At 44.9% G+C, this 23,659-nt stretch overlaps 1 protein-coding gene across 1 annotated transcript in view; it reads left to right on the top strand.

Annotated features, from left to right (window-relative positions):
- The window catches only part of ANKRD28 (ankyrin repeat domain 28), a gene marked incomplete in the record, with an annotated part of 2,819,689 nt that overhangs the window by 2,630,230 nt on the left and 165,800 nt on the right, over positions 1-23,659 (top strand). The window contains 1 exon segment of the mRNA XM_044066773.1: positions 21,569-21,714. Coding sequence (XP_043922708.1) covers positions 21,569-21,714 — 146 coding nt within the window.

Here is a 23,659-nt window from a genome sequence, read left to right as displayed (position 1 = left end):
TGCCTACTATCACATGAAAATGCACAGAAGCTTCAGGAGGTTCCTCCGCTTCCGGCTTGGAGTCGATCATTACCAATTTCGAGCCCTGCACTTTGGTCTCACCACAGCCCCTAGGGTGTTCTCCAAAGTGATGGTGGTAGTAGCAGCTCACCTGAGGCTTCAGGGGATTCAGGTCTACCCGTACCTGAACAATTGGCTCCTCACTGCTCCCACCAGGCATCTACTTTGTCAAACCAGGGATTATTTCCTAAAGCTAGCACTTCACTTGGGGATTACAATCAATGCATCCAAATCTCTTTTAAATCCTGTCCAGGTGATAGACTACATCGGGGCACAGATAGACACACTACAGTGAAAAATCTTCCTGACCACGGAGAGAGTTCAAAACCTGAGGATGCTTGTTTCCCTGATCTACTGTTCTCATCTTCCCTCTTCAGAAATGGTTTTGAGGGGTCTAGGTTCTATTGCAGCAACCATAACGCTTCTTCCATGTGCCCGGTTACACATCCAAGTACTACAGTGGACTCTAGCGGTGTGGTCCCTGTTGGACCTTCCATTATCTTATCCAGTACATCTCAGTCGAGTCTGCAGGTTGTCCCTTCTTTGGTGGAAGTACTCTCTGGAAATCTTGGAGGGACAAACTTTTGTTCCAGCCCCTGTCCAAGCCACAGTGACCACGGATGCCTCCCAAGTTGGGTGGGGGGGGGGCATTGTTTGGACAGTTCAGTCCAAGGCATGTGGTTCCTTTTCGAGACCAGTTTGCATATAAACGTTCTGGAGATGAGGGCGGTCCTTTTGGCATTGCAGGCCCTTCAGGCCTTTCTTCCTCTGGGAACCATTGCAATTCAATCAGACAACATGTCAGTGGTCTGGTATGTCAACAAACAGGGAGGGACCAGGTCTTACCCCCTTTGTCACGAGGCCATGAGAGTTTGGGAATGGGATATCCCCACCGGTCACTTTCTGATAGCAATGCACATTCCGGGATGGTCCAACATCCTAGCGGACAGGTTAAGTCGGACTATACTGGTGCCATACGAGTGGTCTCTGAATCCTTCAACAGCGGAGCAGATCTTTCTGGAGTGGGGTCAGCCTTACTGCGATCTCTTTGCATCTCCTTCCAATGCAAAGTGCAGCGAGATGTTCATGTTTCACTGTTGCAGTCATCACATTTGGGTTGTCTGCCTGCAGGTAGCCCTCAGCCGGATTAAATACCAAAGTCTTCGGATTTCTGCGTCTGATGCTGTCGCTTCTTCCATGGCATCAGGTCGTCAGGGGTATAAAAAATGCAGCCGACACCATTACATCAGTCTTTCTTGCCCGTGCGGTGCCCGAAGCAGAAGCAGTTCGCAAGTGCCGGTTGGCTGACTCCTGAAATTTTCATTTTTGAGTACCAGACCGGAAGTCTTCAAAAAGATAAATACCCTGTTGGGGATCCTTTCTTCTTGTTCTAACCGATGTCAGAAAAAATTAACAATTGTCTTGCCTGTGGATAGCAAATACTTCATAGAGATTTTCATTCTTACTGCGTCACCTGTTTAGGCCCAGACCACAATGTCCCTCGCTGTCAGTTTTGTGCCTTGTTTAACACCCGAACTATTCGTTGTCTGGTTATTTTTGTAGCTAAATACTTTTGTTCTCGATTTCCGTACACCAAAATGGCTTCTTTAAGCCATCTGACTACCGATCTTCTGAAAAAACATAAGGATAAAGACAGGCCGCATAGGTCCAAAACTGCCGACGATGCTTCCGATAAGCTAGTTGCCAGTCCGCCGGTACTCAGTGAGGCACTTTTGCAGCCCCTGATACCCGCTACTACAGATTTGCAGGCCTCTACTGAGACCCATTCGGAGTCTGGTATGCCGCGAGATGCTTCTTCGACTATGGAACCTGCGGATGTCTGTACCTTGGATGGGTCCAGAGCCGCTGTGCAGGCACCGGCTTCTGAGGGTGTTTTCAGGCCTACCGATTTTCATATCAAACCAACGACTTTGTTTCAAGCTAAGAATACCGAATTCCTCAGGCCTGAAGCTTGCACTAAGCCTAGAAAACCGACGACCAAAGTGCATTCTCAGGCCCATATGCCTCAAAAACTAATGATTAGAATGGCTGAAGACCTTATTACCTTAATTAGGGGAAGGCAGCCTTCCCCCTCTATCAGACCTAGAACTGATTTTCTTTCTGATTCTTCTGATCAGGAATCTGATATCTGTGTTCCTTCTGAGTACCAGGATTTACCCTTATCTACTTATAAGGATTCTGATGCAGAGGATTCCATTCCCTCTGCTTCCCCTCCAGAAGATTTTTCTTTTGGTGAAACCCTGCATACCCTTAGGGAGCATTTCCGCTGGGAAAGCCAGGACTATTCTCAGTCCAAAAAGTGACTTGGGGAATTTTTAAACCTGCCTCAACACAGGCCTCTAGCTGTCCCTCCTTTTCTGGAGGTTGTAGATGATGTTTTCTTGGAATCCAGTTTTACCCCAGACACTTTGCCTCCAGCTCCCAGGAAACCTGACAAGGTACTACAGAGTACCTGACTCTCACAAATTCCTTTTCAAGAATCCTACTGCGGATCCAGAGACCATTTCCCAAGGACCAAAAGACATTAAGGCTACTACTGCCAAAAACCCTATCCCATTCTGTTAGGGATTCTAGAGCTTTAGACAAATGGGGTAAGAAGGTATATACTTTTGCAACTTTGGCCATTAGAGCTTTAAATTGCCAGTTTCATATGTTAAAGTATCAGCAGCATATTATGGTATTAATTAAAAGAAATTGATGTTGATTCCTGACTGTGCTGAACACAAAGATTTACAAGAGTTAATGCATTCTGCTGACCAAGTAGGTAAACATACTTTGCAATGTGGTTTTGATGCTTTAGAAGCATCTTGCAGGGCTGCTGTCACTGGGTCTATACTTGGAAGCCATGCTTGGCTTAAGGAACAAAACTTGCCAGATCATGTTAAAGCTAAATTACTTACACCAAGAGCATCTTTTTGGCAACAACGCAGAAGAATTCCTCAAAAGGATGGAGGAAAAAGCTAAATCTTAGCAAACTGTTAAAGATTTCGTACAAGTACAGCCACCTAGATTCAGTAGGTATTGGCCTTAAATGAACTGGTCCTTTCCAACCCCTTCCAGGCCTTCTCAGTCCAAACTCAGGAACAGCAGACCACCAAGACTTCAGTCTCAGGCTATGCACAGGTCTAAGCAGTGGGGGCCCCCACTTCCAAAGCAGGGAGTAGTAACCCACCCCCTTATGGAAAAATGTCACAATGACTTATCCTTAACTCTACCAAGCCTTGCTCAACCACTTGCTCCCTTAGGAGGAAAGTCTGACCTGTATGCACAAAACTGGGAAGTCATTACCCAAGACAAATGGGTTTTAAACATAGTTTCCCTAGGATACAGATTCCACTTCCACTCACTCCCAACCCCAAGTGGATGGCCAGACCTCCCCCCAAACCAGTGGGCAGAGGCTCAAAAACAAGTGCTCTCTCTCCTCAGTATCAGGGCTATTCAACCTGTCCCAGCAAGAGCAAAGGGGACAAGGTTTTTTATTCAAGACTGTTCCTGGTTCCCAAAAAAGACAACTCTTGGCGTCCTATCCTGGACCTTTCTATCCTCAACACCTTTCTGGTGGTTCAGAATTCAAAATGCTAACTCTTCAACAGTTTCTTCCTATGCTAGCCAAGGATGCCTGGCTGGCAAATCTAGACTTAAAAGAAGCTTACCTGCACATCTCAAAAAGGGAATCCTGCAGAAAATTCCTACGCTTCAGTGCAGGCTACATGCACTATCAGTTCTCTGCAATTCCCTTTGGCTTATCTACTGTGCCCAAGGTATTCACAAAGTGCCTAGCTCCAGCCATTGCATTTTGCAGGCAGAGAAATATTCAGATTTACCCATACTTGGATGATTGCCTGATTCAGGCAGAGTCAGGACTTGCTATTACAGCACCTGGCATTTGTAAAGAGACTTCTAACTTCACTGGGGTACACCATCAATTAGAAGAAATCACACCTATTACCCTGCCAACAGATTGTATTCCTGGGAGCAAGCTTGAACACAACTTCCCAGATGGCAGTCCTCACTCCAGCGAAACAAGTTCATTTGACAATCTACTTCAAACTACTGGCCACAAAAACCTAGCTATCTGGAAGGAAAATCCTGCAAGCCCTGGGATTCATGCCCTCTTGCATTCTGTTAATTCCATATGCAAGACTGCATATGAGGAAACTTCAGTGATATCTAAAAAGTATATGGTGTCAACATTCTCAGGACCTGGAAACAATGATTCCTATCATTCCTTGTCTAAGGGCAGATTTCCTTTGGTGGGCAGAGGCCTGCTACCACAACAAGGGACTCCCTTTCACTCTACCCCCTGCCGCCCAAACCCTAACAACAGATGCATCAGACTGTGCATGGGGGGCTCACATGGCAGGGCAGTGCATTCAGGGCAAATGGAACCCAAAATAGATGCACCTGCATATCAATCAAAAAGAAATGTTAGCTGTACAGAATGCTCTGATAGCCTTCAAAGACCTTATTCTTCCAGGACAACTATTGGTAAAGACCGACAACACCACAGTTAACATAAACAAGCATTGGGGAACCCATTCCTACCGACTCTGCAGACTAGCCATGGCTCTGTGGAACACAGCCTTGAGCTACCAAGTGCACCTACAAGCTCAGTTCCTGCCAGGCAAGCTAAATTCACTGGCAGACGACTTAAGCAGAAATCTCATGGACCCACACGAATGGAAACTGGAACCCAAAATATTCAAGCTCTTGAGGAACAAATGGGGGACACCAGAGGTAGACCTATTTGCCTCCCCTCAGAACTACCAATTGAACAAATTCTGCACCAGAACTCCCCACAGTCAAGCTTGGAAAGTGGATGCCCTGTCCTTTACCTGGGAAAGCCTCTCAGTTTATGCCTTTCCCCCTCTGCCTCTCCTCTCGAAGGTTCTACTAAAGATCAAACAGGACAAGCCAAGCAGTACTGATTGCACCAGACTGGCCACGTCAGCACTGGTACCGCCTTTTTGCGCAGTCTGAGAGTGCTACAACCTTGGCACCTGCCTCAGACCCCTTCCCTGCTGTCCCAGCAGGCAGGTCAGATTCTGCACCCTCAGCTTCAAACCCTGAACCTTGCAGCATGGCTAATTCCCTAAGCTCACCTCCAGCAACCCTCAGTAAGCAGATGCTGGATGTCATTCTTGAGGCAAGGAGGCGTAGTACTAGGAAATCCTATTCAGAAAAGTGGAAAAGATACTGTTCCTGGAGCCAGGCTCAGGGGATGGGCACAACGGTGCCCAGCTTACCTCATATTCTAGATTATTTAACAGAAATACTCCACAAGGGCCTGTCTTTCTCTTCAATTAAGATTCATGCCTCTGCCATGTCAGCACATTATAATACTGAGCCCACCCCTCTTCTCTCATCCCCTGCTAAAATAATTCCTTAAAAATGTAATACCCCCCTGGAGGGCTCCCACTCCAGCCTGGGACCTTAACTTTGTATTGGAAAAACTCATGCTTCCCCCCTTTGAACCAGCTGCTACAGCAGAGTTGAAATTCCTTTCTTGGAAAACAACCTTACTTCTAGTCATCACTTCAGCAAGAAGAGTGTCTGAACTTCAGGCCCCTATGGCAGTGGAACCTTTCATTATCGTCCATACGGACAGGGTTTCCCTCAGGACTAATCCATCCTTTATGCCCAAGGTGGTGTCTAGTGTGGCTCTAAACCAGTCCATCCATTTGCCAACTTTCTTCCCTAATCCTCAAAATAAAGGGGAAAGGATCCTGCACTTCTTGGATATGCACAGACAGCTCAGATTCTACTTTGATATGACTAAGCCCTTCAGAAAATCTGACCAGCTACTAGTCAGCTTTGCAACAGGGACAGAGGGCAAGGCCATTTTAAAACAAACTTGTTTCCAAATGGATAGCACACTGCATCCATTTCTGCTACAAGTACCATGGGAAACCAACCCCTCAGGGGGTCAGAACACATTCCACTAGGGCAACTTCTACCTCTACAGCATTTCTCAGGGGAGTCCCTACCAGGGACATCCTGGAGGCTGCTACCTGGAGTTCTATACACACCTTCACCAAGCATTACCACCTGCCTATCTTTTCCAAATCCAGGGCAGGATTTGCTACAGCTGTCTTGCAAGGCATACTAGCCAGCCCTACCTCTTCTTGACTGCCTCCACCCTTCTTCAGCTTTGGGAATCCACCCAAGTGTGATGACTGCAACAGTGAAACACGAAGAATATAGTACAGTTGTGTACACTTACCATAAATGTAGATGTTTGAGTGTCTTCACTGTTGCAGTCCTGGTTTCCTTCCCACCAGCCCCCTGGTTTTCTCTCTCTCTCTCCTATCTATGGCTATTGCTAACCCCTTCTGGGGTATTGGTATTGGTATTTACTTTTTACTGGTGGTGTTATCCCCACCATAACCTGGCTCCTGATATTTGGGGCAAGAAAAACTGATGTAATGCCTGTTTTTATACCCCTGACGTCAGTCCTGGAGCGACAGTATCCGACGCAGAAATACTAAGTCTGGTATTTGGGCCGACTGAGGGCTACCTGCAGGCAGATAACCCAAGTGTGATGACTGCAACATTGAATACACTCGAACATCTACATTTATGGTAAGTGTACACAACTGTACTTTCCACTGTGCTCTGGAATATCCTTGAATGAGGGCCATTCAGGAGTTTAGTAGCTGGGGACTCTGCCCCACAGGTTGAAGACCAAATGAAGTAAACTACTTCAGATAAAGAAGTTATGTACTCACCATAACGTTCCATCTGAGTAGTTCTACTTCATTTGTCTTCAACCATTCCTCCCTCCTTCCCCCTGGCCTTATCATATAGGACAACCTGTTTGGCTGAAATTCTTGGGCACATAAGGTGTTTTTCAGGTCGTGTTCTCAGTATAAGTGGCAGCAAACTCGATCTGGGGGTTGGAAGGTAGTGGAGGAGCTTGGAGCTCGGAGCAGATGCTAGTGAACTTGCCAGCTTGGATCCAATACGGATCTGGTACCCACAAGTTGAAGACTAATGAAGTAGAACTGCTCAGATGGAATGTTATGGTGAGTACATAACTTCTTTATATTGAAATAGCTGAAAAACATTGGAAACATCAGCCACAAAACATTATAGAAAATGATGACATTTATATCACATGAGATTACCCATTACCAACAGTTAAAAAAAAATAGATGCGAGAAAACCAGATACAGTGGTCCATGAAAAGAAGACAAAAGTAGTATTGATCATTGAAATTGCTACACCCAGTGACTGCAGTGTCTTATATACAGAGAGACACAGTCATAAAATGCAAGGATTTGCAGGCAAAAACAAGGGCAAAGTGGAAGAAGGATACCTAGACAGTGCCAATAGTAGTAGAAGCAACAGGCCTTAAAAAAAAAATTCCAGTCGTACTTAGATATGTTACTGATGGATGTAACTCCATATGAATTGCAGGAGGCAATACTGGGCACATTGTGGGTGCTGTGAAGAGCACTTCTGGCTACCATCAAAGATCGAAACAACAATAATTTTGTGAACTTTAATCATATTTTGACTTGGGATTGGAGTCCGTTCCCATCATAGTATTAGAAACCCAAAAGACTTGGGGAAATTAAAAAAAAAAAAGAAAAGAAAAAATAACAGAAACACCACTACTTTAATGTGACACTTGACCTCTTAAATTTTAGCTGAAACATTCAATGTGAAGTTGTTCAATCTTGCCATTTGTTCTTACACGTGGGTACGGAGCTGATTCATCGGCTCTGAGCCGGACGCTTTCCAAGCTCAAGATCTCTGAGTAGTTCGAGGCACAGTCCCTATCCCATGATGCTATCTGACTAACCCCAGATCTAGTTTGCTGCTGCAACGGATTGCAAGCTCTCCAGAGAGCTCAGGCCAGTATAATTCTTTTTTCTGTCTTTTGACAATTTGTACTGATATATTTCGTGGAGTTAATATTCTAATTGATAGATAATCTGTTCCTGTTATTTTTTAGGGCTGTGTCCCTCTTATTGTGTGGCTTTTAGCTGTGTTGTGTTGTTGGAGCGGTTTGTCTTGAGCCTTGCCCTCTTTTTCGTTTAGGCACTTCTGTGCTTCACTCATATAGTTGAACAGGGCTCTGTCAACTTGATTTCCCTATCCCTTATACTTAGACTTTAGTGTGCTTTTTACTATAATTACTTAGATAACTGTATCCCTTATACTTGGTCTTTGGATAGTGTGCTTTTTGCTGTAAATATTTAGATTATTGGGTGCTGGTAGAAATATAACAGTTTTGAACTCCTTATAGTACCGTTTTTGTTTCGTATTATCAGGGATCTGATAATTGTGTGCTGCTTAATATGTCTGACCAAAAAGAGAAACAAAAGTCAGGTTTCAAGAGGTGTGACTGTGGGCAGAAAATGTCTATTACGGACAGTCATGTGTCCTGTGTATATTGTCTAGGACCTGTGCACTTACAAGAGGATTGTTCTATCTGCCACTCTTTTAGTGGAAGAGTATTGCTTGAAAGGAGAAGAAAGCTAATGGATAAGAGGACTGTTGAAACCTGAATTTCAGGAAGCCTTGGATAAGACTGACCAAATCTCCAAGTCTTCGAAAGGGTCAAAGTCTTCAAGGGTGTCCACGAAACCCAGACCCTCGGTTCCAAGCACCTCTGTTAAAGTGCAGTCGCTGGTTCTTAAGTCATCGGAGCCGTGCACCTAACCGATGTTTCGGAGCCAACCCTCTGAGCTGGAGCCGGTGTCAAATGTGTTGAAGTCTCCAATTCTTAGATCTGTGGCTTTTTCAGTCCCTTCGACTTGGTCTTCTAGGACTCTTTCAGACGTCGATGTGGATCGTGTGGTGCAGATGCTTTTAGAGAACCCGGTATTGGCCAAATTACTTTCGGTTTCGTCCCAACTGAGTTCGATTCCTACTACCGTCCCTTTACCTGTTACTACTCCTCCGACCTTACCTAGGCCTTCGGAGGCAGATCATCTGATGGTTGTGGAACCCGCGGAGCCAAGTCCTGTCCCAGTGACTTCGGCTCCATCGACCCTGATCTCTTCGGTGCCGTTCGAAGAGTCTCGGAGCCAACGCTCTCTTGTCGGTTCCGGGGGGGAGAGTCGAACCAATGCATCTGTTCCGACCCTTCCTCTCGGGGCCTCGACGCAGATGAGCTCAGCTCCGTCCTCTGGTTCGGAGCCCTTGGTCTCGGCACTGGGGAAGCCTCCTTCTTCCTCAGAACAGGCTGGGTCCTTGGGTCGAGACTCCAGTGCCTTCAATGCCATGAGGAGGGTAATGTCTGCCAAGACTCTCACTTCCTTAGGTCTTTCCTCTTCCTCCCCTAAAATACCACGTTCTGCCTCTACATCGTAGGTTCCTACTAAGCGTCGATACCCAGAGCCTCAGGTAACCAATTTGGGTGAACCCTGCTCTACTGAGACCTCACCAAATGCTCCCACTGATGAGGTCCCCAGAAAGAGACTTTGCAAGAGAAGGCATTTGGATTCCCCTCAGGAATCCTTGACATCAGACAGCGACTTAGAGGGATCAGAATGGTCCCCACAGTCCCCCTCGGAGGATATCTCCTTTGCAGGCATCCTGGAAATACTGAAACAGAGGGGTAACTGGCAGTCCGTTACTCCTACTGAGGATGAGTCAGTGCTCCAGAAGGCCTTTGGGTCTCAACCTTCCACCTCCTGATTTACTCCACCCTTCGATGAACTGATGGATCTGGTTGCTCGAAGGGCTTGGGAGTCCCCTGATTCCATGGAACCAGTCCCTCGGAGGCCCAATAAGTTCATCACTTCCCCTCAAGACAAATTGTACCTCACTAAAGGAGTCCCTGTTGATGCCATGGTGGTGTCACGGTCACCAAGAAAAAGATGTCAAAGACCTCTTCTACTGTCCATCCTCCTAATAGAGATTCTATGACTATGGACAGATATGGAAAAGCATTTTTAGTTCTGCGATGTTTGCCATGAGATCGCTTAACTACTTAACCCATTTTACCCGTCTTCAGCGAGATCTCCTCCAGGAACTTGGAGATACTCTAAAGGGTAACACAGATGAAGCTATTTCTGAGAAGGTGACAGCTCAGCTTTCTACCCTTAATTCCATTGTCAACTCGTCCATGCGGCTCATTTCCTATGCAGCCGATGGGTCGAGTCGAGCAGCAGGTTCTCAACGATAGCTCTACGGAGACAGTCCTGGATGCTTTTATGCTCCTTTGCAGAAGCCTTCAAGTCTTCCTTTGTCAACACCCCATTTGATGGCTCTACTTTGTTTGGGCCCCAAGTCAAGGAGACTTTCACTAGGTGTGAGCAGGAAGGAAAGACTCTATCTGCTGTAGGAGTCCGTTTTTCCACCCCTACTAGACCATACCCCAAAGGGCAGAAAGGTGGAAAAATGTGGTTCTGGAAGTCCCAAGGAGCTTTCCAGGACACACGTAGTGAACCCCCCTTCAGGGGCAGAGGAGGGGGCAATAACTGAAGACGCCACTTTGGTGGCAAAAGGGGTCTGCAAAACCAGGGCAACAGGAAGCAGTTCTTTGGCAAGCCTTATTAGTGCTCCTGAGAGGAGACCCGACTGTCCTACTCTGGAGGCAGTCTGGAGTCGCTTGGCTTTGTACCCAGATGCCTGGCTAGGAATTACATCAGATTCTTGGGTACAAAGCATAGTTACCAGAGGTTACATCATCCCCTTTTCAGTAGAGCAGGGTTCACCCAAGAGACCCCGCCAATCAGAACAAGAATCCCAGATGTTCCACCCAGTCTGCAGGATCAAGCAGCTATAGAAATCCAAAAACTGCTAGAAAAAGAGTTATCCAGCCAGTCCCGGCGGACCAGATAGGATCCGGAACTTACTCCAGATTCTTTTTAGTTCCAAAGAAAACTGGGGACTGGAGGCCCATTTTAGACCTCAGCAAGCTAAACTCTTTTGTAAAGAAGGAAAAGTTCCAGATGGTCACGCCTCAGTCGATGTTCCCATTCCTGGGAACGGGCGATTGGATGTGCTCTTCAGATCTCAAGGATGCGTACTACCACATCAAAATGGCCAGACCTTCCAGAGATCATTTGTGTTTCCGGCTGGGGGCCAATCACTACCAATTTCGAGCACTTCCCTTTGGTCTCACCTCAGCCCCCAGAGTGTTCACTAAATACATGGCAGTGGTTACGGCTCACCTGAGGCGTCTAGGATTCCAGGTGTTTCCATATCTGGATGACTGGCTCCTGTACGCCACCACCAGGCATCAACTCATTCTTTCCAGGGATCATACGATCATTCTCTGTTCTCTGTTAGGAATAACCATAAATTTCAAAAAATCTGCCTTATTACCATTGCAGCATATCTCCTTTATTGGAGCAGATCTGGACACCACCACCGCATTGGTCAGATTACCTCAAGAAAGCGTCATCTCTCTATGAAATCAGGTGTCCCGCTTGCTAAAAGAAAAGAGAGTACCTGCCTTTCAGGTTTTAAAACTTTTAGGCACCATGGCAGCTACCCTCATAGCAGTTCCTCTGGGACGGATGCACATGCGGATATTCCAATGGTTGCTTTTCACCCAGTGGTCTTATCAACAGCTCCCAATGTCTTTCAAGATCCTACTGACAGACGCTTGCAAGAAGGACCTTCTCTGGTGGCTGAACAGTCACCAGGTGACGATAGATCGACCATTTGTACTTCCCCCTCCTGTAGGCACGGTGACCATGGACGCTTCCCTGATGGGGGGGGGCTTTTTCAGGGACAAACTGCCCAAGGTACCTATTCAGAAATGGAATCTCATTTGCACATCAATGTCCTGGATTTGAGAGCGGTGCTTTTAGCGTTGCAGCACTTCCACGACTCTCTGCCTCTGGGCACAATTGCGATCCAGACGGACAACATGTCGGTGGTCTGGTACATCAACAAACAGGGGGGAGCCAAGTCTTACCCCTTATGCCGAGAAGCCTTGAGAATTTGGCAGTGGGCTGTATCCACCAGGCGTTTTCTGATAGCAATGCACATCCCGGGGAAATCCAACGTGATAGCAGACAAACTGAGCAGAGCAATTCTGTTGCCCCATGAGTGGTCCCTCAAAGAAGTGGCGGAAATGATTTTCCGCAGATGGGGCCAGCCTTGCTGCGACCTTTTTGCATCCTCGCTGAATGCCAAATGCAGAAGCTACTTTGCCCTGAATCCTCCTCTGGGGGACAGCCCAAGGGATTCACTAGTACACGATTGGCCCTCTGGTCTCCTTTATGCCTTTCCTCCAACCCCACTGATCCCCAGATTTTTACAGAAAGCAAAAAGTTTGGGAAAGACTGTTATTTTGATAGCCTCCTTTTGGCCTCTGCAGATATGGTTCCCCTTCCTTTATCAATATCAACTGGAAGAACCTTGGTTTCTGGACCCAGTGCCAGACCTTCTGACTCACTCATCAGGAGTTCTTCACCCCTCTTTTCAGTCCCTCAAACTGACAGCTTGGCTGCTGCACTTCCCAAACTAGCCAGGTCATATAGTTTGTCTTCCGCGGTGCAACATATTCTGGTCTCCTCTCATAAAGTCTCCACCAGAAAACTGCATAACAGCAAATGAAAATGTTTTGTTTATTGGGCCTCTCAACGTGATATTGATCTCTATGTCGCTCCTATTGATAGTGTTCTAGAGTTTCTGACTATGCTTTTTCACGAAGGTGCAGCAGCAGCCACTGTAAGAGTTCAATTGGCTGCAATATCCAATTTTCACCTGGGATTTGAAGAGTCTAATCTTATCTCACAGATTATGTAAAGCCTTTCTGAAAGGGACTCATCACCTTAGGCCACCTGTCAGACAATCATTTGCCCCCTGGAATTTAAATTTAATACTATCTCAGCTTATGCTTCCCCCCCTTTGAAACCGCATATTCTTGTCCCTTGAAGTTCATTTCTTGGAAAACAATATTCTTGGTGGCTATTACCTCTGCTCGTAGAGTTTCAGAACTACATGCTCTTTCTATCAGGCCTCCGTATCTGTTTTTTCATCCCGACAGTCTCTCTCTCTCAGGACAAATCCCACCTTTCTTCCTAAGGTCTGCTCCGAGGTCAATTTGAACCAGTCTATTGAGCTGCCCACCTTTTTCAGACATCATTCGAATAAATTAGAATATATGTTACATAAACTTGATGTTCACAGACAACTGAGGTTTTATTTGGACAGAACAAAGGAGTTTAGGAAATCGGAACAACTCTCTGTTTCTCATGCGGACAATAAAAAGGGGCCGCCTATGGCTAAAGTTACATTGTCTAAGTGGTTATCTGATTGCATAAAATATATATATTCATCAACCAACCAACCTTTAGAGCATAGTGTGAAAGCACATTCCACCGGGGCTGTGTCTACATCTCTGGCTCATGCAGCCCGTTTGCCTTTGGATACTATTTGTGCAGCTGCTACTTGGTCCAAACCTCATATGTTTATCACTCATTACAAATTGGACAAGGCTCCCTTTGGTTCCACTGTTCTCAGGAATGTACTCCCGTCAGCCACCCAGGATTAGGGTGCTTGGGACGCTACCCATGTGTAAGAACAAACAGCGAGATTGAACAACTTCACATAAAGAAGTTATGTTCTTACCATAACATTCCATGTGAGTTGTTCATCTCACCTTTGTTCTTACACTCCCTCCCAGCTTCCCCCTCCAGGTTCTTGAAGAACGGGTATGACTGGTGGTCTGGTTGGTCTAACTAGTTTCCTTTACTCCAGCCTGAGTATTTCTTGGCAAATTGTAAATATATGTATACATGTGTATATGTTTGGCATATTAGTATGTTTAGTGATATTTTTCCTTGCTAGGTTCAGCAAAGTAGATCTGAGGGTAGTCAGAGAGCATCATGGGAAAGGGACTGTGCCTCGAGCTACTCAGAGATCTTGAGCTTGGAAAGCGGCCGGCTCGGAGCCAATGGATCGGCTGCGTACCCACGTGCAAGAACAAAGACGGGATGAACAACTCACATGGAACGTTATGCTAAGAACATAACTTCTTTTTTCATACCTAAAACAGTGTAACTAGACTATCCCAAAGCACCAGCCACCTAATGATGATTTATCTAATTCAATAATATGTTCATAAAAATCCTAAATGAACTGGCCCCACTTAGGGGGGAAAAAAGTCAGATCATGCCCGCCGGCTATCCAGAAGTAGAAGACATCACACAAAGTTAGAGAAGCTGCCTGGAAAACTTGTTCTACAAGCAAAACTCAGCCAAACTTTCAGAAATTCCGACAACATCCAAACAGAGCCAAATGCCATACCCAATTAGATAAAATCAAGCATGTTACACTAACCTCCAAAATAAAAATTAGCAGAACCCCAGATTATTCTGGTTTTCTATAAATCAGTTATAAGATGTCTATAACATATTGTTTAGGCGCCAAGCACCTACAGGAGTCCTCATCTAGAGTCCTCCAAGAGAGGAAGAATAAATTAATATTGACCATCAGCTCCACTCCACTGATTTTGGAGCCGATGAGGTTGCGGCTCAGACTCTTCGGGCGCGAAGCCCTCCTCGGGGATCTCCCTCGAACCGATATTGGTTGAGTCTCCCCAGTCCTTTGGAGCCGATGGAGAAGTCGGTTCGACCTGATCGGTTTCATCTAGATCCTCCAAGATGTCTGATTCGAAGACTTTTTCAGTCTCCTGTGTTCCAAACCAGCCCATTACGGAGCCGATGGCCCACCCTGTAGTTATGGTTCCTCCTCCAACAGCCTTGGCTCCCAAGCCACCTTCCCAGGATTCTGGTGGTCCGGCCTTCAGGGGGAGAGAGTCGTTAGCTGTCCTTAGACAGTGGAGCCCCTGAGGTCACCCTCTGAAGCTTCTTCAGAGGAATGAGTCTCTCACGTCAGACACTGATCTTGATGATGAAACCCTCTTCTGCTGCCTCCTGGAGTGTCTCCGCCCTTGACGAGCTCCTAGATTTGATAAATAAGTTCCTGTCAGCACCCCAGAGAAGGAATTTTGTGGCTGTAGATGCCTTGGTGGTGGCATCTGCTACCCAACAAGATGTAGCAGAGGCTTGACTGACGTCCATCCTCCTAATATGGAGTCTAGGAGCATGGATGGAATGCGGTAACACACGTAATGTAAGACACCCTCAGTTCAGCGGCCTTTACCTTAAGATCCCTGAACTATTTAACACACTTCACCAGGTTTCAGAGGGATCTGATCAGATACCCTCTTGGGTAACCTACCTGAGCAGCAGTTGGCTACGGTCATCCATATCAAACTCGTCCATGAGGCTCATTTCATATGCCCGAGTGCACGGCGGGTACAGGTATTGCTCTACAGAGGCAAGCCTTCAAGTCTTCCTCCTTTGATGGGTCCTCTTTGTTTGGACCCAAGGTAAAGGACACATTGACCGCTGCGAGCAAGAAGGTAAGACTTCTAGAGGCAGAGGAGGAAATTTCTGGAAGGGCGCCGTCCCAGAGGCGGCAGAGGCCCCGCAACACTGGAGCTCTTCAGCCTTTCACAATCCCTGAGGGATTGCCCGACTGTGCAGCTCCGGAGCCAGTTGGGGTCATTTTCGAGGCACCTAAAAGCCTGGGAAGGTATCACACCCAGTCAGCGAACGGGAAATTGCAGCCTTAGAAGTCTCAAAGCTGCTTCAAAGGAGTCATCCAACGGTCCCAGACCAGATCGGATTAGGGACTTACTCAAGATTCTTTGGTGCCAAAACTTGAGGCCCATTTTGGATCTCAGCATTCTAAATCGTTCAGTCAAAAGTCCAAGTTCGAATGGTCACTCTACAATCCATTCTCCCACTGCTGGAGAAAGGTGTTTGACATCATGGTACATCAGCAGCCTAGGAGACAGTCATTTTCAGTTCCGCTGCCCTTTGGTCTCACCACAGCCCCCAGGGTGTTCACCAAATGTTTGGCGGTCGTGAGTGCTCACCTGAATGGCTCCTAACTGCCAAGCCACAATATCACTGGGCACTTCCCTTGGAATCACCTTCAATTGGCCAAAGTCTGTGTTGCTGCCATCTCAACGCATAAGATTCATCGGAGTAGAGATAGACTCAAACCGGTCTATCTTCCTACAGAAAGGATACAAACCATACAGGGATCCAAAGCCCCAGCCAGATTGGTCGTGCAGCTATTGGGATCTATGTCCACCACGGTTCTTCTAGTTCCCAGCAAGGTTGCACATGAGAATTCTCCAGTGGCTTCTTTCAACACAGTGGTCCTTTAAGGATCTCCCTCTCAGTCACCTCATGTGGATCATGGAAACCTGCAAAATCTGGATCAGGACCCTTTGTTCCACCTCCTCCTGTGGCCACTTTGACTTCCCAGATGGGGTGGGGGAGGCATTCGCTGGGCAGGTCAGTCCAAGGCAAATGGCATTCGGAAGACAGCCTCCTTCATATCAACATTTTAGAAATGAGGGTGGTGTTTCTGTCCACAACATGTCAGTAGTCTGGTACCTGAACAAGCAAGGAGGGACCAGATCGCCATGAGAGTTTGGGAATGGGCAGTGTCGAATAAACGATTTCTAGTGGCGACTCATATCCCTGGCAAGTCCAATGTGATAGCCGACAGACTGAGCAGAACTATCCTCTCTCCTCACGAGTGGTCTCTGAACAATACAGTTGCAACTCAGATTTTCAGCAAATGGGAATTCCTTGTTGCGACCTCTTCGCAACCGCTGAACGCCAAGTGCAAAAGTTCTTCTCCCTCACTCCGGCTCGGGAGAGCCCTATGGACTAGCCCATCCTTGGCCCACCGGCTTGCCGCTTTTCCCAGTTCCCTCCTTCCCAGAGTGATCCAAAAGGCGTCTCACTTGGGGAGCAAAATGATCTTAGTTGCTCCTTACTGGCCTCGTCAGGTATGGTTCCCCTATCTTCGGAAATGTGCACTTGGACGGTCCATGGTTCCTGGATCAGATCCCAGACCTATTAGTTCATCAGTCGGGACTACTCCACCAGTCCCTCCACACCTTGAAATTAACAGCTTGGCTCCTCCTCTTCCGACTATAGTCAGGAATCATACCTTAGACCCGGAAGTCATACATATCTTATCTTCGGCCCACAAGTCTGCCACTAAGAAATTGTATACTAGCAAATGGAAGAGATTTGCTATTTGGGCTCAACTCCGGGGTCTGGATCCCATCACTATTCCTGTATCGGAAGTCCTGAAATTTCTAACTTCCCTATTCAATCAAGGTTCTTCAGTCTCTACCATCAAGGTTCAATTGGCAGCTATTTCCAATTTTTATGAATCTATAAACCCACCTTTAATGAGCAATAGATTGTGTAAGACCTTCATGAAAGGTGCTGCTCTTTTACGACCTCCGATTTCTCATCCTGCTCCTCCATGGGATCTCGATGTGGTGTTACGTGCCTTAACTTCCTCCCCCTTCGAACCGGCAGCAACATGTGATTTGAAATTTCTATCGTGGAAAACTGCCTTTCTGGTCACGATTACTTCTGCCAGAAGGGTTTCAGAGCTTCAAGCTTTGTCTGTAAAACCCTCCGTACCTGGTTTTTCACAAAGATAGAGTATCTCTCAGGCCAAATCCATCCTTTGTCCCTAAAGTTTGTTCCAGTTTTTGTCTACAACAGTCATTAGAACTTCTAGTTTTCTTTCCAAAGTACTCAAACAAAGCGGAATACATATTCCACACATTAGATGTCCACAGGCAATTGCATTTTTATTTAGATAGGACCAAACAAACAAGGAAAACAGATCAATTGTTTGTGTCCTTTTCGGATAATAAATTGGGCAAAGCCGTCACAAAGGTCACTATTGCCAAATGGATCAGGGACTGTATTAGTCAAGCTTATTCCTCTTCTAATAAAGAGCTTACGACCTCTGTCAAAGCTCACTCTACAAGAGCTATGGCTACTTCAATAGCATTCCATTCTAAGCTTGCCATTAGTGACATTTGTGCTGCGGCTACGTGGTCTTCCCCACACACTTTCATTTCCCACTACAAATTGGATGTGGCATCTCGGGGGTGAGCTTCATTTGGTTCCACAGTGCTCAGGAGTGTTTTCCAGTGAGCCACCCAGGATTTAGGTGCTAGGGACGCTGTCCCATCAGTACAGAATGTAGGCAAGATAGGATCACATAACATATTTTAGTTATGTACTTACCATAACTTTAGATGTTTGGGATCCATCTCGTCTACATTCCCAATAACCCACCCTCCTTCCCCCTTCCTTGGAGATCAGAAGAGATCGGACGGTCCGGATCCTATTGTTTCATCTTGAAACATCTGGCAATGTTATATAAACAAGTTATGTATGTGTGCATGAATGTGGACAAACAAGATCTGGGGGATTAGTGGTGGTGCATCCTGGGATAGAGAATAGCTCAGCCAATAAGTGGCTTCGCTCTATAGCATAGCGTGCCGAGTCGGAGCCGAAGGATCGGCTCCGAGCCCATCAGTACAGAATGGATCCCAAACATCTAAAGTTATGGTAAGTACATAACTAAAAGTTTCTAAATCCTGGCCCTTCAACTCGGCCTTCACCAACACTCTAATCTAAAAACTCCATTGACATTTCTAATGAATTTAATTCTAACTTTATTAAATTGGTGCCTTCCTTACTCAACAGGTTACACAAAACAGTGCTGTGAATACATTGCAAACTATTAACTCGCCATCTCACCAGCCAATCCGCACTGCTGTAATAAAAAAAAAAAACTACCACTTAAACTGTAACCCACCTCCCTAACACCAGATAGTCTACCTGACGATTACTTAAAAATAGCAACAGAGGCCATAGCTTACTCTGTCTCAATTATAATAACCTTTAGTGAATCTTGTGCATCTTTACTATGGAAAAATGTTATATTCTCCCCGTCCACAAAGGTGATCATTCCACTAAAGTCACCTGTTATAGACCCATCACCATCCTCTTCCCCCAGTCAAAAATACTGATGTGCATTCAGACCCAACTCATACACTATATCATACAAAATGCACTTCTCTGTCCTTCACAGCATGGTTTTCGCCTCCACCCCAGTATCTCTACCAGCCTCATTAACTTCACTAACACTAGTGCAAAGGGAAATGGTGGTAAACTTGCATTTGCTGTCTTTCTTGATCAGTCCAAAGCTTTCAGCTCTGTTTCCCACTCTGTACTCTTACAAAAGCTGTCCAGTTTAGGCCTTGACATAGTTACCTCTCTAGTAGACTCCACTTATAGACGGTAAAATGGCTCACTGACATCTCATCCTTTCTCCCTGTTGCACTTGGGGTCCCAAAAAGATCCATACTAGGACCTATCCTTTTCAGCATCTTTGTTCATGACCATCATCTGGCCAGTAAGAATGCTACTTTAGTACAGTATGCAGATGATTCTACCATCATATGCTTAGCAAACAACCCTACAAAAACTGACATGGGAATCCTTCATTTTTATAGAAACTGGCCCGATTACCCTCCAGCTATTCCTAAACCCTAACAAAACCAAAACGAATTCTCTTCACTCCAAAACATCTTGCAGTAGCTAAAGTATACTTCACTGTTATTTCTTCCAACAATAGCAAAACAGAACTTGTCACACAAACCAAACTACTAGGGATTTACGTAGATGAAGCCCCAAAATTTGACTTCCATGTTCACAATACAGTGAAAAACACACCAAAAACTAAGCACTCTCTATAGGGCAAAGCCCCTACCTGTCCAGCACTGCAATGTGTCATTTATCCACTGCCATCCTATCTATTCTTGTCTACTCTTGTGCTGATAAATATCCACTTAATTCAACTAAACAAACTCAGGCAGTCCCATCGACAAGGTTACAAAATTTGCAGCCAACCTCCCTCATAGATCACATCATTGTTTGACCCTCAGACACCTCGAGTGGCTTGAACTATGCCACCAACTCGCATACTCAACTCCCTGTTATCAACAGTCTAAAAAAACAAATGACTGTCCATCTCTAGTCAGCCTTGTACAACCATACAACCCACCCAGAAGCTTGCGCCCTTCGGACAAAAAACATCTACAGATATCAAAACCTAATAACTCTGCAGGCTGTTCCCTGTATTCCCATCAAGTGCCAAAAACCTGGAACTCCATCGCGATATCAGTAAAACAAGACTGCATGCTGAAGTCCTTCAAAGTACAGCTAAAGTCTCACTTATTCAAATCCTGGCTTTACAAATGTGCTGCACCAGATTAGCACATCACTCCTCTTCAACCTCATCCCTCATAATCCTTCTTTTACCTGTACTGTAGCCCCCCCTTTTGTGTTACTCCCTCATCCTCAACTACTCTTGTCTTCTATTTCTCAACTCTAGCTCTCTCACCACTATACCTCTTGTAAGACATATTGCTTTCTGTTGAAAATAGCAACAAGTATTACTGTCTATATACTTTTGCATTTCAAATTTGATATTTTTCCCCTTGAAAAATGTAAGTCCATGGAGCACAGTGACTACTTTCTGATATTTGTAAAAAGACAAATCAGTTAAGAGCTGCTCTGGCGTGAGACCAGATCTTAAGAAATTTTAAACACCCCCTGCTTAAGTTTTTAAGGTCTGATTTAGCACTACATTGTAAAATCTGCCACTATGGACCAGCAAATGACAGTAGCAAAATAAAGGATTTGGTTCTATCTACTGTCCTTACTGATAAGCCGTCCCTTTATCTTACAAACTTTGAAAGTAGGTAGAATAAGAGGATGCGTGTCTGCCTGCATTTCTCAGATGGTTACGAACTCTGAAACTCAAATGTATGTCACTATTCAGTGACCTCAATTCTCAGTGATTTGTCTGAAAAATCATGGACTTTATGAGAAACAAACCATACAAGTAAGGGAAAAATCTGGGCATGTTGTGAAAATCTGGACAATTTAGTGGCATGGCAAGGTGAGGTAAACATAAGGGAATGTGTTACACTGCCTTTCTAACGGTGCTCACTATGTGGCTACGTGCTTTACAGATTTGAAAGCTGGCAGAACACTCAGAGTTTCTTTTATTGCTGTAACTAGTAGTACATGGAGCAGATAAAGCTCCGTGCACTACAAAGAATTATGATCAGGTCTCCAGTCATAACTTTCGGTTTTATGTTCTCGGCATGGATGCCAAGGCATCCTTTTCTCAAACGCACAGTAAATGGGTTATGATCAGCAATCCAATCATAATGCAGTATGTAAAGACCATTGTATATTATTGCCTTTCAGTTGTTAGTGTCACATTGTCTATTACGGTTTGTACGTTGGAGCCATTCTCCCAGTCCTCCAGTGAAAATGGGTTCTGTGTCCAGTTTTCCCAGTAAACTGAAGCAGTCAGTAAATAAAATAAATGATGTGGCCTTAGGAGTATTAACATCAGGTTTTAATTTTTATTCATGTGAATGTTTGTTTGCACATATTTTTATGAGGTGTAAGTCATTATTCATGAATGAGAGGGCTTGTGATGAGGTGAATAGCTTATATTTAAAAATTGACATAATCTCGTAACAGATTTTAAATAAAGTAGTGTTAAATGTATTTTAATGATGTGTACATGTAACTGTTCTGAAATTCAAGTATGTAAACTGAGACCGGTATTTTTGCTTTTCTAGAACCCCTCTTCATGCAGCAGCTTTTACAGATCATGTAGAGTGTTTACAGCTTTTGCTAAGCCATGGTGCCCAAGTAAATGCTGTAGATTCAGCGGGGATGACACCATTAATGATGGCTGCTGAAAATGGGCAAACCAATGCAGTTGGTAAAATGCATGCTTATTTCCTCATATGTGTTTAACAAATGTTTGCATGGGTTTTCTTTATCTTTATGCTTTACTTGTTTGGTTTTGTTAGTTTGCATGGGAGGTCTGTAGTTTTAAACACAATTGCCTTTAACGTATAGACTTTGTTTGACTGGCATGGTTCTTCTGCCATTACTTTCACTATACCTAAGGTCAGTGGCATGACATGCACTACCATGGTGGGTCAAATTTGGCAGAGTATGTCGCAGAATATAAATAGATAGCACTCATTCTCCCTGTCGAATACTTACAAAAGTTATTTCCCATCCTACTAATCCTTCTTTTTCAGAGTAATATTGAACAAACCCTGGACCACAGTCCTTTTCATGTTACCTTATCAGTGCCCAAAACATTGCAAACAAAATTGACCAAATCAATGCAATTATTAGTCTACACAATCCCAGGCCTCCTTGCAATTACTAAGACTTGGCTGAAACCTGATAAACCCTGTCTCCATCGCCTTCTTCCTGTGTACAACTACATTTATGACTGTAAACCTGGCATCACTAAAGGAGATGGTACCCTTCTCCTATATAAATCACATTTGAAACTACAGCTTTAGTCAAGCCTCACCAACCTCATAATTTCAGCCAAACTGGCCCTTAGAAATTTTTGTACTTACTATTAATATCCAAATAGCTGTCGTGTACCTCCCCCTCCCATCAAAGATGCTATTCAAGCAATGTTATAAAACACAAACAGGAAAATATAACAATTGGAGACTTCAGCCGTAGTATGCTTAAACCCATTAATTTACAAGTAACTTGACGTCCTCACAGAACAACAGCTGGTACAGTTTGTCAAAAATCCCACTAGACCTAACTTTACATCCCCGAACAACTCCCTCATTGATCTGATCTTCTCCAATAATCCAAACTCTATCTCCAACATTGTAAATTACTCACCTTCATTAAGTGATTATTACCCATCAGCTTTTCCATCCTTTGCCCAGATCCCAAGACCAGCACTAAGCCAGTCTTGTTCAGATCAAAACTAATGTAGCTTGTTACTTGTCTTGCTTCCCTCAGCTGGACACCAGTTCTAAGTATCAGTGATTCAAACAAAGACACTGAACTTCTTATCAACGTTTTCACCTCCTTACAAGTCTCTTGCTTTCCCTTATTCTCTAGGCACTCCCAGTCTATCCATCCATCCATCTGCAACACCTTTCTCCCATTTTTGCAAATGATGTCAGGGTGTCGCTTCCAGCAGTGACAATCATCTAGAATGGAGGTTTGCACCTGCAGGTGGTTAGCCCTGCCTTATTAGCTCTTTCACACCACACACTGACATGCACATTCATGCCTATGGCCAATTTAGAGTGTCCAGTCCACCTACTGCAAGTCTTTGGAATATGGGAGGAAACCCACATGAACACAGGGAGGACATGCAGATTCCACACAGAAGGCACCCGATCTGAGAATCGAACCGAGAAACCTGTTGCTGTGCGGTGATATTGCTATCTGCTGCACCACTGTGTTGTCTGTACTAAACTAAAAATGTGGTTAAGACATTAATTAAAATCCCTTCAAAGACTCAGTGATTGTTTCTGGTATTTTTGGAAATCAAGTCTCTCTCCAGAAAATAAAGAACAGTATATTAACCTAAGGAACCTAGCCAAAAACGTTATTAGAAGACGCACAAGGCAATAAATGATACAGGCTCAAAACTCTGTTGGATACAGCTCAAGGAATTTTTTTGTAAGAAATCAATAACGTCAATAGATGCAATCTACCACACTCAAATCACATTACATCCTCTTCCTTATCAGCAGATGATTTCCAAAAACACTTCTTTGACTTCCCCAACTGTGCCAGATTCCCCACCCACCTCTCCTGAATGTCTTCCTCTATTCCATTTCAGGTGGGTCTTATCCAAAGATGATATACTACCTCTACACGAAATA

The sequence above is a fragment of the Protopterus annectens genome, chromosome 3.part1, assembly GCF_019279795.1.
Source record: "Protopterus annectens isolate FY-2018-M chromosome 3.part1, PAN1.0, whole genome shotgun sequence".
Taxonomy (NCBI): domain Eukaryota; kingdom Metazoa; phylum Chordata; order Ceratodontiformes; family Protopteridae; genus Protopterus; species Protopterus annectens.
This window is presented reverse-complemented; position numbering and strand designations above follow the sequence as displayed.